At 35.7% G+C, this 18,206-nt stretch overlaps 1 protein-coding gene across 4 annotated transcripts in view; it reads left to right on the top strand.

The window, feature by feature from the left end:
* Window positions 1–18,206, top strand: part of MIPOL1 (mirror-image polydactyly 1) — a 195,291-nt gene that overhangs the window by 26,165 nt on the left and 150,920 nt on the right. For all 4 annotated transcript variants that reach the window (XM_030033201.2, XM_030033183.2, XM_030033194.2 and 1 more), the window contains 3 exons: window positions 6,214–6,278; window positions 8,819–8,953; window positions 10,181–10,260. In XM_030033201.2, the coding sequence (XP_029889061.1) occupies window positions 8,949–8,953; window positions 10,181–10,260 (85 nt within the window). In that variant the 5' untranslated portion in view covers window positions 6,214–6,278; window positions 8,819–8,948. The remainder of the gene's footprint in view (window positions 1–6,213; window positions 6,279–8,818; window positions 8,954–10,180; window positions 10,261–18,206) is intronic.

Raw genomic sequence — 18,206 nt, 5'->3', positions numbered from 1 at the left:
GTCAGAAATGTCTGTGATAATGTGACCAATGATCTAAACTTCTTTAACTTTAGCTAGTGCCTCTTTTTTTTTCCTTTTTTTTAGTGTGTGTGTGTGTTGTAGTTTCTCTTCCCAGCTGCCTGGCACTGACTCGGAGTCAATGGTGACTCCCCTTTAATCTTGTACCTTCCTTTGTTGGTGCAAGAACAGGAAGCAGTGCAACAACTGCATGGTGCTGAATGTTTGCAGGTTTAGCCTCGTTGATTTTAGCTTCCATTAAATTCTGGACATTCTCAACAGACTTAATTTCACTGACTCATCTCCGGTTCTCACTGAGCTCTGGCCCACCTCAGAATATCTGATTCTTCTCTGATGGTCCAAGACCATTTCTGGATGTGTAGCTTGCTATTTTAAATTGTACTGGCCTTCAGGTTTCTTTGATATAGCAGTAAATTTCAGGGAAGCATCTGGATTAAGTTTCTAAAAACACTAGCCTGCTAATCATACCTAAATAAGCAACAGCTCATGATAGGGCATGTTATATATCATACATGTTAAGCATGTAAAGCACATAGCTAATGCGTAGCTGCTGAAAGCACTCTGAAATGTTATTAGAGTGTAACGATCAAATAATCAGAATTGTTTGGGTTGGAAAAGACCTTTAAGATCATCAAGTCCAACTGTAAACCTAACCCTGCCAAGTTCACCACTAAACCATGTCCCTAAGTGCCACATCTACACATCCTTAAAATACCTCTAGGGATGGTGACTCAACCACTTCCCTGGGGAGCCTGTTCCAATGCTTGACATTTTTCCTAATATTCAATCTAAGTCTCCCCTGGCGCAACTTGAGGCAGTTTTCTCTTGTCCTGTCGCTTGTTACTTGGGAGAAGAGACCGACCCCCACCTCGCTACAACCTCCTTTCAGGTAGTTGTAGAGAATGATAAAGTCTCCCCTCAGCCTCCTTTTCTCCAGGCTAAACAACCCCGGTTCCCTCAGCTGCTCCTTGTGCTCTAGACCCTTCACCAGCTTCGTTGCTCGTCTTTGGACACATGTGCTGAAGTGTGCCATTCCTCTGTAACTCCCTCCACTTCTCACTTAACAGGGATGAAGTTACTACTCATAGTCAATGAAGGCACTATGTAACGGATCTAGTTTTAAAAAACTAGCTAGATTTAAAAAAAGTCAGAAGTTGAGGAGACACTGTGTTTATTGAGTCAAAATGTATGTCTGTGTTCACACCTGAGCAACACTATATGTTCAATGCTCTTACTGCTGTGCAAGCATAGTTTAGGGAGAAATTATGCTTTTAGTTAAAGGATAGCTTTCTCTTCAGAGAGTCATCTAAGAAAATGACAGCTTAGTTAATTCTCTTATGAAGAACAAATCTGGCTGATCTGGAGTCAGTGTTCTATTTCTCTGCTCTTTTTAGCTTGTGAAATTTCATGTCGTGATTCTCTTCAGCAGCTGAAGTGTATATTGTTGAATTTGACTGGACGGCAAAAGCGGAGGTGCATTTGTGTTTTCATGCTGTTCAAAACAGTCTGACAGATAACGTAACCGGTGCGGCTGTATTTCCCTGCAAGAGGCCAATGGGCCCCTCAGTCCCCACGCACAGGACTGGGTCTTGAAAGGTTGGCACATTTCTGACAGGCCTCCACATGTTCAGTGCTTGTGATAGTTCTTGGTCGGGCTCCAATATCCACACTGTTTGTAGCCTTTATGCTTTTTATTTTTAGTGCATTTGCTGTCAGGAAAAATGGTGCTATTTGAAGGAACTTTGAGAAATGTGAGTTGGCTGGATAAACTGAGTTTTTCTGCTTCAGTGTGGTTAGTTGCCGCCTTTTCTTCACTAAGTCCCTGTTTGATCTTCCTTCTTTCTGTGAAGGCAGCTGAACAATTAAATTGGAATGCTTTTGGTGGGAGAAATATCATTTCTGCTTAATGCTATTACTTACACTAGGGGTTTTTGAATCTGGCACTAAGTTACCATTTCTCATTTTTATGGGCATATAATGTTCTGTGACTTTATTTTTGCTTTTATGGTAAAGTCTAGGCTAGCAACTTATTTCTGTGATAAAAGAAATTATGATTTGGCAATTTGGGAATTTCAAGATATTGAATATGCTATACAATGTATTTTTCAAACATAAGCACTGTAGACTCAAATGTTTCTTGAATCATTTCCATAGTTAGCTTTGGAGCTCTTTAGTCACAGAGACTTAAGTTTGGGAGGGGGGTGGATTTTGTGGGGCTTGAGGCAAATGCTTTCAGAAAGGCATGTGAAATATCTGTATCAGTGGTCCAGTTTTGGTTTACTGAAGGATGGTGTGCAAGCCGGCATTTGACATTTGGCCTAATGCCACACCATCCAGTGATGTAGCAAACTGGAAAAAATGGGGTGCTCAAGACAAGTAGTGCTCAAACTGCTGTGCTGCTGCTGCTGTTGCACCATTTCCTCCCTGTTGGCATTCTGCCTGTCTGCCACCTGGGTCATCTTTGGTTGTGCCTCACTGCTGAGTGGTTTTGTGTTGTTTTTTTTTCCCTGTTCTATTGTCCTACCCTGTAAAGCAGAAAGCAACCCAGAATTTAGTGTATTGTAGGAATGCTAGTTCTGGTGGTTTTGTTTTATTGCAATCCTTAGAATAATAAAATAGGTAGGCAGGACGTGACCTGTATCATCTAGTTCACACCTCTGCTCAGAACGGGGCCGTCTCCAAAGTTAGAACAGATTGCTATATCCAGATGAGTGTTGCACATCTCCAGCAATGGAGATGCTGTAACCTCTCTGAGCAACTTGTTCCAATGACCTTCCTCACTGTGAAAAATCTCTTAACAATAACTCTCAGAGTTTTCTGTGTTACAACTTGTCTCCAAGAGAAGAATCTGTCTCTGTCTTCTCTGTATTTGCTGACAAGGCAGCTAAAACCCAATAAAACCCCCCTTTAGCCTTCTCTCCTTAAAACCAACTAACTCAAGCCTTTCAAGTTCCTCATAAGTCATGTGATGCAGACCCCTAATCATTTTGATGGCTCTCTGCTGGACTTGCTTCAGGATATCCATGAGAGGGCCTGACTGGATACAGCACTTCAGATGTGATCTCACAAGTGCCAAATAGAGGGGATTAATCACTTCCCATTGTCTGCTGGCTATGATCCTGTCAACAGAGCGTAATATGCAGGTAGTACTCACCACCATGTAGTGCTGATTCTACTAAAATATTCTATTAAATATTCTTTTGGCTCCAGATAAGACAACAGCTAGTTTAAAATATATGTATGTATCCTTAAAGGCTATGGAAATCACAGTCAGGTTGTAAACTGTTTAGAAATGGAGATCTGGCTGCCTACTTGATATATAATAATTGAGTTATAAGACCAGTGAAGTGCTTACAAAAAAGCTGAAGGATGGCTAAATGAATTGGTTGTTCCACACTTGACCAAAGCATATCACAGTTTCATTATCAGAGTGAAAATAATGTTAATGGAGGTGTCACAGAAGAAAGCTGTTTTACAGAATGCACACCAAGATGAGAAAAAGCTGGAAAAAAAGGAGACACAGTCTTTGACAAGATCCTCTGCAGTTTTCTTTACGTTTCAAAGAGGTGGCGGGCAGGGGGAGAAGGAAAAGGCATTTATTGTCAAAGAGAAGACAAAACTAAGGCAAAAGAAAAGAAATGGAGGACAAAGGACAGCTAAAAACTGGGAAAGAAGAGAACAGAGAAGGCTGAAGATTGTTTAATAAATAAAATACAAACGAAGATAGTTATTTTGGTTGTTAGTGGGGGGAAGAGAATATAACAGAGGGAAGAAAAGGAGATATGGGTCTATCTGTGATCTAATATGCATATAAACCACTTCCTGGTATGCGTAAAGAGAAAACTGAGCCTGGAAGACACTGGACTAATAGCAGAAATTAGGGAGAAAAAATAAAGAGAAAAGCACATGTCCTTTATCCAATTAAATTTAATTCAGGAATAGGTAAAACCTATTGTAAACCAGTTGAAACTGCATTTTTATGCCTTTTCTCTTGCCTTTGTCAAAAGCATGACATAGAGAATGATGCTCTTTGACTTAGCATATGCCATCATTAAAAGCATCAGATGCAAATGCTTTAATGACAATGTGAAGAAGCTGCTGCAGGAACAGAGTAAAAATGCCTGAGCCCTGGTTCTCTTTGTCTTTTCTGATTTATGCAGGTTAGTTGGAACCAGCTGCAAATGTCTCATCTCCTCTTGGGCCAAGAATCAGTAGGGGAGGGGGAGAAAAGCCAGGGATTATTACATGACTCTGGCCTCTGGGAAGATGTTTTTATCAAGCTTCCAGATAATGCAGTTACTTCTATAAACCAAAATCTTGAAGTCTTTGTTGCAGTGCTGGAGTTTTAAATTTGAAGTACTACTCATGCTGCATTCATCCACTTACGGGGTTAATCCGCTTGCCTATGTTTTATATTCTTTTAAAAAGAAGCAGAATATTTTGCATAAACTGTTTGTATTTAAAAGCATATAAAAGTAATAGAATACAATAAAATAAGTACCTCTGTAATCAAATATCAAAGTATGTTTCATTTCACAGCTTTCAAGTATCTAACAGATGGGTGTTATTCCACGTTTGACAAATATTTGAAGTGGCTATTTATTGACATTTATTTATTTATTTATTCTTTGACTACTATTTTTATAACTGCCCAAAGGAAACTTTAACTTACTTTGGGTTGTCTTAGATTTCTGATTTGCCATAAAGTTTCTTAAGGTAGAGAGGAAATGTGACACTTTTGTGGAGGAGTGTATCATTGCGTCAAAACTTGGCATCCACCTGGGCTAAGCAAGCTGTCTGTTTGTTCCCTAGGGAAATGCTTCTAGAAGGTAACTTTTTTATGTAGTGTACCCTCTTAAATTAAGTTTTTTAGTTTAGCTTGCCCTGAGGCAAAACGTTTCAGGATATTTTAGAAGAACCTGGTAATCTAATTAATCTTATGAAAATAATACTAAAATTTGTTCTTTATTTCCCTATCCATAAAGTATATGGTGTTCCCTCTCTTACATAGCTCCATCCCTGCACTGTCAATGGCAACTGTCAACTGCATAATTAAGGGGAACAAAGACTGGCTCAGTGCTGGTCCAAGGGGTGGGGGGAACTGGCCTCTTGTGCCACCAGCGGCCAGGCAGGTGGGGTAGCCCTCCTTGTGGAAAAACTCTCCCAAGACCTGAGGACTTTTTGTGAAGAAGAGGTGAATTCTGTCAACACCAGCAAACGTTTGCTTCCTGTCACAGTGGCTAAGGCCATGATGCAGTAGTTGTCATCAACACTTGTCAAGGCAAGACCAAGGAACAGGGGTTTGCAGTCATCGGGGCTCCATGTGGGAGGGTGTCAACAGCCTTTCGGTTCCCTGGGGTGGGGAACTCCAGCTTAGAAAATGGACTTCCAGATCTCCTGCCCAGGGAGGGAAGGTGTTGGTAGCTACAGCAGACTGTCACTAATCTAAATAACTTGGGTCAACATCACTGTTCAGACGGTTGAAAGTTGGTGTTATTGTGGGGTGCTCCTTTGTATAATATATATTCTGCAGACCCTCTGGAGGTTTTTTCTTCTGAAAGTGGAAATACTGCCACAGCTGTAATAAAAGCTATTCAGAACTGCACAAGTAAAGCACTGTGTGCTTCTACCTTCCAGATGTATGTTATTTTTATATACCTCTTGTTTTTATTTAATTCCTATTAAGTGTTTGTGTTGGTGAGTAATTAGAACTGGGACTGAAATGCCATCCTTTTGAATAAGCCATTAGTTTGTTTAGGTTTTTTTTTCTCCTAACATCCATTCATATTTCAAGGTACTGGAAGACAAAATATTTTGATGGCCATCTTTGCAAAATATATCCCTGAATGAATGAGGAAGTAGTAAGTTTAGTTAGTATTATATAAAAAAGTGAAGGCAGTGCAGTGAGCTTTGTTTTCCATTTTTACCTGTTATAGATGTAAATAATTCAAACACATAAGCATGGAAAGAAGTTGACAGTTTGAAACTGTGACTGCACGAGTCTCGTACAATAATGTTAAAGTTTCCTGTGTGCTTTGATTTGACATTCTTTAGAAAAAGGTTGTTTTTGCTGAAGTATAAATCAATTAAAAGCTAATGCTGTTTTTCACTGGGCACCCATGCTAAGCTACAATGTTTGTGTATTTCATGTGTATGCTTATGTAATTAAGCATCCACTAGTTTCTTTCTCTTTAGGAAATACTTATGCAAATCAGCACTCCATATATGAAGAGTTAAGATCATATCATCTCTTGTTTAAGGTAAGGAGAAGGACAGACATTATTATTATTATTATTTTATAATAGATTCTTAATCCTTTATTCTGTGAAGTGTTGACATTTTCATTAAAATATGTTGCATGTTTACAGAAAGCCTGAAATCTCAATATGTAGTCTATCAATTTTAATTATTTGAATCATTAGAACATATAATTTTTTGCTTAAGGGTACACAAATGTACCATTGAATCTGTTTTTTAAGTTTTTTTTCCAGTTTAATGTCTGAATCCAAATTCATAAAGAGTTGGAAAAATGAGATGTCTGAGCTATAGGATTCACAGGGATTTTATATGAAGCCTATTTAATCAGGATAACACTGTTATTAATATTCATAAAGTCAGCTGGAACACAAATGACAGACTATGGAGCCTAAATTTTTTTTACTTGTGAATTTATTAAAAGCAGCTTAAAAAATTAATGGAATTTAAGTAAAGTTGACGAAAATGAAAATCTTATGTTAGCAGAAAAAATCTTTATTAGAACTTTCTCTAAGACCATCTTGCATTGATATCTTTGACAGATTTCATTGGTACTTAAAGAAGAAAGATGCATGAATGGTCATTTAAAAGGATTTAAACACATTGGCACATTAATTTTTACATGAATAATAAGTAGTTTCCAAAAGCAATTAACTTACAGTGTACAAGATTTGAATAGAAAAATAGGACTGTGACATCAAAGGGCAAAGCAAATGTGCTGTACATTTTAAACTTTTAATAATATGACATCTTAAAATAACTTATTTCATTTCCATAGCACCTAAAGTAACAGTGAAGGTATTTATGTACCGCTTGGGTTTGTTTTGAAATACACCAAGATCTGGAACAAAGAAATATTTTGATGCCAAAGTACTATTGGTAAAGAACAATTTCAGGGTTTTACAGGGATCAGGTGCTTCTGAATCAAGCTTTCTTACAGTTGGTTTCTCTGGGTGGAAGATAGTCACATACTGACCACAGTGTATGATTTTTCTCCCATGTTGCTATATGCAGCACTGGGAAACATTTGTTATTTCTGTAGAGGGCCAAATAGGTAGATCTGGGATTTCTTTCATTAGTAGGAAGATACTGGTTAATTTATATTCCTATTTGTAGGTGGTTTTATATTTAAATATTTCGTGTGAATTTTATGTAACTATTGCATATTATATTCAACACATAAGGACAATGTTTTTTTTTTTAGCTTTCTTTTCATGATGTTCAAGTAGTAGTCTTAACACTAACGCAGCTTGAATAAATAGATAGTGAATAAGGAAATTGACTCTAGATTTAAAATTAACTCTAGCTTTTGGGCTACAGTTTCATTTTGTATTTTCAGTTTTGTCTCAGTCCACCAGTATAATTTATTTTAATCTCCAGCTTTAATTTCTTTTGATTATTAGACAGTTTGATTATTAACAGATTGTCTTCAAATTGAACTAAAGCAAAGCTTTAAAATAACTGTATTTAATTTTTCTGATTCCTCCTGGGAAAACTGTCATGGCCAGCTTCTGGTTGTTGTTGATGTGGCGAAGTTTAACACTGTCTGAATAATATGGTTCAACAAGTTTTGTTTCTAAACATACCTTATGTTTGAAGTACCTACTGTAAAGGTACCTCTTGAATGATATGTAAGTATTGTGTGTACATTAGATACCTATTGCAGCGTTTGTATTCACAACAACTGATTTACATACTTAGTGTATGGAAAGTTTTGTTGTTCTGTTTACTAATGTTTTTATTTCTAATAATAGGGAAAGAATACTGCAAACCCTAGGGAGCCCCAAAAGGTCTTTTGGTTTGGCTTTGATCGATAGGTTGCCTTAATCTGATATCAACAATGTTTTTATTTTCTGTATGTGTAAACAAGAAAATTCCTATTGATTAACAGAACATATTTCACCTATGCAAAATCTGTAAAATGAGCCTCTTGACATGTCTCGTTATTCCTGTGCCATAGTTTATTATTTCCAGGAGAGGGCAGCATTTTCCTACATCAGGTACATGACGGCACATGCCCTGCTTAGACTGTCAATGTTTCTTGTAATTACTCCCAGTATATTTGTTGCTTGCTTATGAATTAACTTGCATTTATGGAACTAAATCATTCCAATCATTTAATTACACCTGAGGAGCTGAACTATAATTGCTTGCTTCCAACTAGGATCTGATATGGCTTGAGCAGTATTAATTTGGTGTTTACTTTTCTGAGTGCTAAAAGCATTAAAATGATTGTGCAATGGGATTACATTTTACTAATTGCTGGCATTCATTAGCTGGGTAAATGGCGAGGAAGAATGACTGTATATTGTGGAGGGATAAAATTATGGTTTTTAAATAGTATATTACTAGGCACATTAAGGCCCTAAGACATGTTTTAAAATACTCCAGAGGTTATTAAATACCGTATTTTCTTCATGTCTTGCTATATGAATATCTTATTAAAATACTGCAATTATTATGAACCTTTTTGTGCAATATGTAGGGAAATGGCTTCATTGACAGAAACCTATTTCTTGATATTAATAACCTTCTATATTTTCAGCTAATCCAAAAGTAAATGAGGAACTTAGGAAAAGATTGCCAACTCCAAATCAACACAGTTACACAGAATTGAAAAAGAAGCATACAGCTTCATTTGATGGGTTCTTGCAAGGAACTCAGTGTTCTGCGATATGAGGTGAAGTTGTTATTTTTTGTTAAGACCTAAGCACGTCAAATCATACACTTTTTTTTTTAAATTGTGCACATTTATAGTTAACAACAGATATGAGCTAAATATGTATTTCTTGAATGCTTAATGTAAATGTTAGTGTTGAATCTTAAGTGGTTACACAATTATTACACTTTTTTATAATCTCAAAAATGAAAACATCTGCCTTTTTGATGTTCTATAGGAAAAGAATTTCTGCTGCTGCTTTATTAGTTAGAACATATGTCTTAGTATAATATGCTTGAATTTTAAAATGTGTACTTAATTATTTTTTTTTAACTCTTCCATTTATCAGCACAATGACAACTCTGTGTGTATTTTCATGATCTAGCCACTGCCTCTTCAAGGCATGTGTATCTTTTTAATAAATGTAGAAAAAATATAGCAGGAAAAACATACAAAATAAGCCCTATTACATAGTTAAAGATAAAAAATCATCCTTTGTACAATACATCTTAAAAGAGGTGCTTGAGTAAGTAATAAAATTTGTGGTAAGCTTACTATATTAGCAAGATTACAAATTTATTTAGTTTTCCTTGAGATATAGAATATAGTTGAATTTTTAATGTGTACGACAGCATATATTTTAATACTCAGAATGTTACCTGATAAGCATAACATTTTACTGTAGATCTTATTTCTGAGTATTGAGAGTTGTTTCTTGAAGATCTTTGATTATATGAAATACTGCAACTGTGTAATTAAGGATTATTTAGCTGTTTAGAAAAACCTGCAAATTCAGAGTTGGAGTGGTCATGGGCCACTTTACCTGTATTTTATCCAGGAAATTAAAGCAGGAGAAAGAAAGTTGTAAAGTGAAACGCGTATCGCCATCTGTAATAATTAGCAAAGTAAGCAGTTTCATTGCCTCTAGCAGACGACTCAGTGTGATTTGGGCTGTGCTCAATAGCATGTACTTCCAAAACCAGAGTCTAGAACAAGAAGACAAACTAATAAATTTTTCAGTGTAGGAGTTACATGCAACAGAAATCTGAACCAAAACATTATAAAAATTAGATGTGTGAATAAAAAATATTTTACTGAGAAATATAATTTAGCACTGACTGTTGAAGTCGTGCTATAAATATTTTTAAATCATATATCTTGCAAATTTTCTGTCAAATGAAGGCAAAATATAGGTGTGTTATAATATATTATTTCAAGTTTATTTATCTAGAGTTTGCTTTATTTTAGCTCTGAAATCTTCAAGCACAAACTGGACTCAATGCCAGGTCAAACAAGTTCAGGAGAAGAAATGGAGAACTGGTCAAAAGGTAAGGACTTTTAAGATATTAATAAGGAACCTCAGGTGTTGTACCAGTGCTAGGCAGTGACTGGAATGTAGTTGTTCTTGCTGATACATGACTGACTTTGGAAGAAAAAAAAAAAAAACAAAAAACCAACCAAACCCACAACCACACACTGCCTCTTAAAAGTATTTGGGGTAACAGGAATATAAATAATCAGCTTTATTTTTATTTTCTGGGTTATTGAAAATGTTTTTGTATAACATTGAGATATCTTATTTAAATTCTTAGTCTGTACATTGCACTCTATTTTCCAACTTTTTTTCTTAATGGGTTAACAACAAATGTGAAGTCTGTCTTAAAGTAACTTTCTTGGCTACTCACACCTGGCTAGAGTATAATTAAGCCATCTACTAATATTAACGAGATTCTGGTTATTACCTCAACTGTATATAGACAGCAAGGTAGGCTTGGAGGTAAAGGGGGCCTTGGTTAACTTGGAACTTCCATGGTTCATGAAGTTTTCATCTCCATCAGGATGGAAGGATCTTCTTCTATTTGGATGACCAAAATTTTGCTCTCAGATACATTCTTCTATGTTTCATGACAGAAACTTTAAAAAAAAAAAAAAAAAAAAAAAAAAAAAAAAAGCACTGAGTTTGAGAGCTCATTTAGTGACTGACTGACTTTACAGGAGAGAATTGCCAGAAACTGGCTTGTGACAAGATGATAATGCGTAGATTGAGGAAAGGGTAAGACACAAGGAAACCTTCAGTACATCATAAAAGTGGTTTTTTTCCAGTAAGTGGCTATGTGTACATGGAAAAAAAAAATTTAAAAAATGGAATGGCTGTGTCAATATCAAAGATGCCTCCTATATCAGAGCCTGATAGCATCTTGTGTATTTCCTTTTTTTGAATTTTATACTTTGTATTATTTCTCGAAAGATAATAAATGTCAAGTTTCTCATGAAGAGTCTGTTGTTTAGAAGAAAGAAGAAATACTCCATCTTGAAGATGATGCATTTCTTACATATGTAAAGGAATTTCTGTCTATATTATTGTGTAAAATAAAGTACTTGTAGACCCCTTTTAATTCATGGAATTTTGAGCTATTACTGAGTGAAATTAAAAATGTTTTTGAATCGTATACTCTGAAAACAAAAGTAATCATGGTGGAGTAACTTTAGTGGAGAATTGTAATCTGACAATTTATACTTTAAATGTGTAATGGCTTAATCAGATTTAGTATTTTTAGACCTTTAGGGGTCAGCATACCCTAAGAATGGTTCAAAAGGTTAACTTTTCCAAAGTAGGCAAGTGGATACCATAAACTGATTGTGAAATATTTTCTGTCTAACTGCAAGAAATGGCGTTCTGCTGCTGCTCACAGATACTTTAAAAACTGGTTAGTTACTGAGTTTAATGTGTATTATTTTTCTGATGCATTAAGCTAATATTTTGTGCTGTTTAGAAAGCTATTTCATCCAAACTAACACTTACATATTTGTGTATCCAATAGAAATTGTTGTATAGACAAAAGTGAAATTTATACACTTTTTTTAGTTCAGTCATTAATAAGCCACATAATTCTTTATGCTTTTACTCCTAAGGAAGTTAAAAAAAGGGATTATGGCTAAATCTGAAGTCATCATACTGGTTTGGATGAGGAATTTTTTTTTTCTTAGAATTTTTATTTGCGTATTAACAATTAAATTACATTTTCTTATCATAAAGTTAGTAGATAAATTACAGCAACATAGTGTTCCATGTGTACCCTTGATAGACATTCTGGTGCATTTTCTCATTGAACTACTAAATCAAAGCAACTTTCAATCTTCTATTTAAATGCCTGTGTTGAAGTGTGTACCATTTTGTGTTCCACTTTGTCATCTGTGGTATCTTTCCTTTTTGCAGCTGGTACTGTACTCTATCTAGTTGTTCCTTGCTTGTAACTTGGAAGTTTAAAAGCAGTTTCTGGAATAACGCTATAAGAATTTTTTTTCTTTTATAACATACTGAAATGTTGGAGATTAAATTATTTGTCAAAAAATAAGGATGTTAAAGCACGTCTGAGATTAAATTCAGCTGACTAGATGAAAATTCATTCAAGCAATGAGGATTTAAAAAAAACAGCAAAAATGTTAGGCACAGAGAAGTGGTAGGTTTATGGCAGTTATGTGGGATAATATGTAACCTTTTAATAGATGTTATAAAATAAAATACTTGAAAGAAAGGCAGTGTTTAAGAAGAGTATATCTGAAGTGTTTGATAGTTGAGATTTTCTTTTTAACTCTCCGTGTTGTTTGGAATATATGGAATATGTCTGTCCTGGTATATTAGGAAGAGTTAAAGAACAGTCTATGTGCAAGGCTTATTATTTTGGGTTTGTATCTAATTTAAATGTACTGTTTATCTCCGCAGCACTTAGTTTTTAACAGGAGGATAGTAACTTTTTACATTCTCTCAACCTTTCTTAGAGAGAAATTAATCAAGACCATTGGCAGCAGGCCAGTGAAGACTGTGTAATTTCCAAAAGGAAAACATTCGGGATCCAAGCTAGAAAGCCTAGGGTGGTAGTCCATTATAAAAATAAATTTATATTGGCAAATAGGTGCATATCTTCGCATTGCAGTGGCAGTGTGGGAGGAAGCACATTGCACCTGGGTGGAGTTGTTACTTTAGTAGGGTTTACACGCATGACAAAAACTGCACAAACATTAATACACAAGACACAAGAGGGAACCTGAAATTAGGTGCTTTTCATACTTACGTATACATTCAGTACTTGATATGTCAATTTTCCAAAAGAGTTAGCAGGATAGGAAAGTGGGGAGTGTGCAAATACTGGAGTTAAATTTGTGTCTCATTTGACTCGTATCATGTACCGTGTTTGAATGGGTGCAGCTATACTTGTTCTGTATTATATAGTCTTTCAGTATTGTAATGTTTTTGCTTGTGTCATACTTCTGAGCATGAGCATCTATGATTTTTAAGGACAGGGCAGAAATTAGGTGAAGCCTTAGAATAGCAAGTACTGTTTGGTCTGTTTTGACAACAAAATTATAATTTTGCTGACTCCAAAATGAAAAGCATTGTATAATTATTATTTGGAATTTCCTGAAACAAGGTAATAAATGGATTATTTTTAATGGCAAAGTGGTTTGCTTCCTTAAAAGGTGATTATTATATTTTTCAAGCATAGAAATAAATATATATATGTATTTTTAAACCACTACTTAAAGCACATATTGAAATGTAAGTCAATGAACCAATTTCACCTGTAAGAATTCAATGTCAACTCTTAGTTATAATCCATATAGACACTTTCACTGTAACTTGCTATCCTTCAAAAGAATGTTTGTGTGGCCTGTAAAAATACTTTAAATTGCATATCTGGAAACTGTAGTTCAGAGGAGACTCTAGCTTTAAAGAGATGTGATAATGTAGATTGGAACAGAACTGCAGAATCAGCTTGTGCAGGGAAATTTGAAAAGTAAGTGTTTTATCTGGTGGTGAGCTGTTGTTTTCCAGTCCTGATCCCTTCAGGAAAAAAAGAGGAAAACAGATATGCAAACCTAATGAACAAGTTATGTATAAATAGCTGCTCAGACACATGTGTATGTGATAAGCTTACGCGTAGACAGTTGTCTTAATTGCATTGTGTGTTTGTGCATGCATTGGTCTTGCATGAACGCATGGTGCTTACTGTTAAGAATCTGGCCATAGCTTGCTTTGTATTGTCATGGTCATGGTGTGTATATACGTGTGTATTGCTTACAAAAATACTCTTTAGTTCTTTTGCTGTGTAGTGAATAATATTCAGGCAATAAAACCTCTCTAGAAATATGTTTGCATTTATTTACTCCCATTCATAAATTCCATTAATTGTTAGCCGTACCTTTTGCATTCATGGTAATTGAGGCGATGTACAGTCATATGCATAGGTTAAGTAAAATGAATCATATTTTTTTGCTAACTTCCTAGAAATGAAATTCCTGTTCCTCACCATCTATTTGTCGACTACTTATCAGAATTAGTAAGTTTTTTTTCTAGTTGTGCAATGATTTTAATGTACTTTTTTGTAGGTTTGGTTTTGTGATAGTAATTACAAGGACTTTTTGACTGGAATTATTATTGTGTGACTTTAACACGCACTAACACACATACACACAAAGATGAAGGGGTAAAGAAAGCTTTGAGAGTAATGTGGTGGTGTAAAGATTTTTCACCTGATGCTCTAGTTGGGTCAAAAAGCAACTAATTGTAAAGGTGCTGCCTCCCCTTTCTCCAGGACATTACAGCTGTAAACACTCTAAAGTAAATCTCAAGCCCTTCATCCAAGGCTGTAGTAGAGGCAGAATAAATGATACTTGTCATATTGAAGTCTGTTTCTTTTACATGCCTCAACAGGAGATACTGTGAGCCTGTTCTTCCTCTCCTTCCCTCTTTTAGCAATAAGGAGTGCTGTTTACCTGGGAAAGAAAGAAGACCTGGATATTGCATGGGCATGTATGCAGAAGAATCTACATGATATGCAGAGAGGCAGAGTCCTCTTCACGCACATGGCTCAATTGATTAGTGTCGGAATTCCATGTGTGCTGTGCTTCCAGCATTGAACTCGCTGTGTGCTGGCTGTCAGAGATCCCCTTGCAAAGTGGCAAGGGTAGTTGCAGGTTTCTCTGCACAGTATAGGAGGTAGAAGAGAGGTTCAGAGGATGATCTTGCATGAGTCAAACATTGGAAGAGTGGCTAGTAACTGTTGAGCAACACTAAGTATGGAAGATGAAGAAAACATTTTGCATGGAAAAAGAGGGAATAGTGTGCCGTGACTTTGAAGATAAAAAGGAGCTAATGATAACTGAAAAATCATCAAATACTGTCTGGTCTTTCCTGTAAATATAATCACCCTTTCACGTGTATAAATTCTCATCTGTCCTTTTTCCATCCCATTTTTTTCCTTGTACATTTTGAATGGTTAAATACAGTGCATTTCTCGCCAGGCTGCATGCAGAAAGACTCCTCATCAGAAGCACAATTAAGTGTCCAGTATCTGCCTGACTCATTGGAGTGTTGTGGATATCGTTTTGTTAGAGCCTTTACAGTACACTGAAAATGTGTAGTGCCTTATCTGCACCGAGTACTGCAAGCACTAAAGATGGAGAGAATGCATGCCTTGAAGTATTGCACTTTGAATCGCTTAAGTTTTTAAAGTATGAGTGCAGCTAACTTAAGAATGTCTTGAAATGTGCTTCAGGGAGAGCAGCACTTATTACCACAGTAATTTTTATGTAGTGCTTCAGAAAGAGCTTTAGAAGACCTAGCACAAGTGCAAGAGGAATTTGGTTATTTTCTTCTTTAGAAACCTTCTTTGCTTCTATTTTAATAACTAGAATGAAGCTTAAGTTCAGAACAAAGACATAACCAAAAAATTTATTAAAAAAAGGTTCTCCAGGGAGTTCATTGGAGACTCTTATCTGAAAGTTCACCTGCATCTTTAGTAGACCACTTACTCGGAGTGAAGGATGCGTGGGCAAGGTGTCTTGCTGGCACTTTATGCAGAGTGACCTTTCTTTTATGTCGGATGCTTAAAATGACAATATTTTTCTTCACTTCTAAAGCTGCAGTTTTCTGGGATTTTGTTTAGAACTCTAATTCAGCAAAGCCTTAGTTGTTTGTTTATGGTAGGGGAGGTTGAGTACATTTGGATAAGAGAATTTTCACTATAATTAATGGGCATCAGGAAACATGACCCTGTCTAGATAAAAGGGAGTTCTGGATCATTAAGATTTAGATAATGGAAGGGGTTCTATGTGAAAAGCAATTGTCTGGTATGACAATAGCAAAAGAAAAATGGGGTGGGAGGGTTTACTTTGTTTTTAGCTGGTTTAGAAAACATAAACACAACATGCTTAGTAAAACTCTAGCAGACACTATGTTTGGAAATTATGTAATAACTCCATATAGGCTGTAATGATATCCTGAAACCCTGTATTTAAACTAACCTGAATTACAATGAGAGATAAACAGAATATTTACCCATCCCTTATGAGCTGCTGCTGATATGTAAATTTATTCTTCTACTTTGCACAAATATACTTTTGAGCTACTGCTTAAACACTTCAAGGTCCTTAGCCAAACAGTTTTAATGATGCCTCCAATATTATGAAAGTGTGACATTTGATGAATGCCTTGTATAGTTGTGATATCGGGGAAAGTGTAAACAAAAAACGCACATCAAGTCATTGTGCAACACCTAGATAATTTATAATTTTACTGTTTATATCCATCTTGACATTTTTTATCTGCCAAAGGCAGGTTTCATTTGGAATCTTAATCTGAGATTTATTTGGTGGATCTGGAAATCATAGCTAGAGTTCCCACAGGAAATGGTCCATCTACCAACAGATTAAATGGCAGTCCTGCAGTTGTTAAGGGAGCTCTGCATTTAACACACATGCATACTCATTCAGTCAGCACTGTGGAGAAAAATTAAAGTAGTAACCCAGGTTTAGGAACAATGTAGCTAAAAAGTCCCATATTTGCTGAATGACAAAGGGTTATATAGCAGCATTTCATTTTATTATTCGTGCTTGAATTTCTTGTTTGCTTTGTTGAGTCTGCTGACGAATACTAATAAATGCCTGCAACAATCCAGACGAGAGATGCCTGGCAACAAAGCTATGCGGTGGACCTCCCTGATCTTCTCCAGTTCACAACCTGACCTTTTGAAAAATTGGCTGGGCTAAGCTGCAGAATTTGGGTGTAATGGTTATTGTTAACTCCAGCTTTAGGATTTATTAATTTGTGTGATCAAGACTTACCTATACTTCAAAGTTTCAAAAGACCAAACACAATCATCCATCCATTAGAACTAACATTGTGTTTCAGTGAATCCCACTTACTATCTGCCTAGAGATTCTGCTGTTTTGATGCATTCGGAATATAAAAATGCTTTTTCACGTGTGAGACCGATCCAGTGAAAATCTGGTGTCTTCTCAGAGACTAATATTTTAAAATAACAATATGTTAATGAATTGCAAATGGAGAGTCGAATGCCAAAGGAAATGCCTGATATTTACACATTAATAAATGCATCACGATTAACTGCGGTGAATACCAAAATGATTGGCCACGTATTTTAAGACTTAGAAGCGTTACTCTATTTTAAATATTCACCAGTTTATACACAATTGCTGTTTAGATGCAAAATAGGAGGGCAAAAGACTTAGTGAGAGAGACAGGCGAGGGAAACATCATTACTAAAATAATCAGAATTCTCGGAGAATTGTAAAAAATTGCCTGTGCCAGAATACTCCAACTGTTCTTAATCTCCTTCTCAATTTATTTCTTTATGAAGGGTGTTGCCAGGGTTCCACACAAGTACAGGTGAATAAAGAAGCATTCAAAGTAACACAGATGTCCCCTCGCTTAAATTGCTAACACAGAATGAATTCACTGTTCTCTTTAGATTCCTTTAAGAAAAATGAACCATTAAACTTCTGAGTTTTGTCTGTATTTTAGCAGACAAAATATTTTCAAGCCTCTTGTGTGTGTGTGTCATGGGATATATAGCAAAGTAAGACATTAATGCAAAATATAACTTATATTATTCTTACTTCATTTGCAGAGAACCTTCTCAATAAAGTTCCAATAAGAATACGTTGTTCTCTCTGATCATGATTTTGGACAACTTAAATGCTTAGCTGTAGCCAGAGGTCGAGCATTTGAATTGTATTGTTCTGTTAATCTGACTGACTTCTGAAACAGTTTTAATTGTTTGGAAGTTCTCTGTATTAGAAAGGTAGTCAATGTAAAAAAAAAAAAATTTTCTTCTGCCTACTATTGAAATTACAGGAAGTTTGTATACACTGCACATCTGCCTTCTACTACAGAAGTACTGCAGTCTGTCATTGTGAAGGAAAAGTATCATCATAAAGGAGTGTGGAAGGATACCAATTTAGTTATTTGAAA

This window comes from Aquila chrysaetos, chromosome 2, assembly GCF_900496995.4.
Source record: "Aquila chrysaetos chrysaetos chromosome 2, bAquChr1.4, whole genome shotgun sequence".
Classification (NCBI taxonomy): Eukaryota; Metazoa; Chordata; class Aves; order Accipitriformes; family Accipitridae; genus Aquila; species Aquila chrysaetos.
This window is presented reverse-complemented; position numbering and strand designations above follow the sequence as displayed.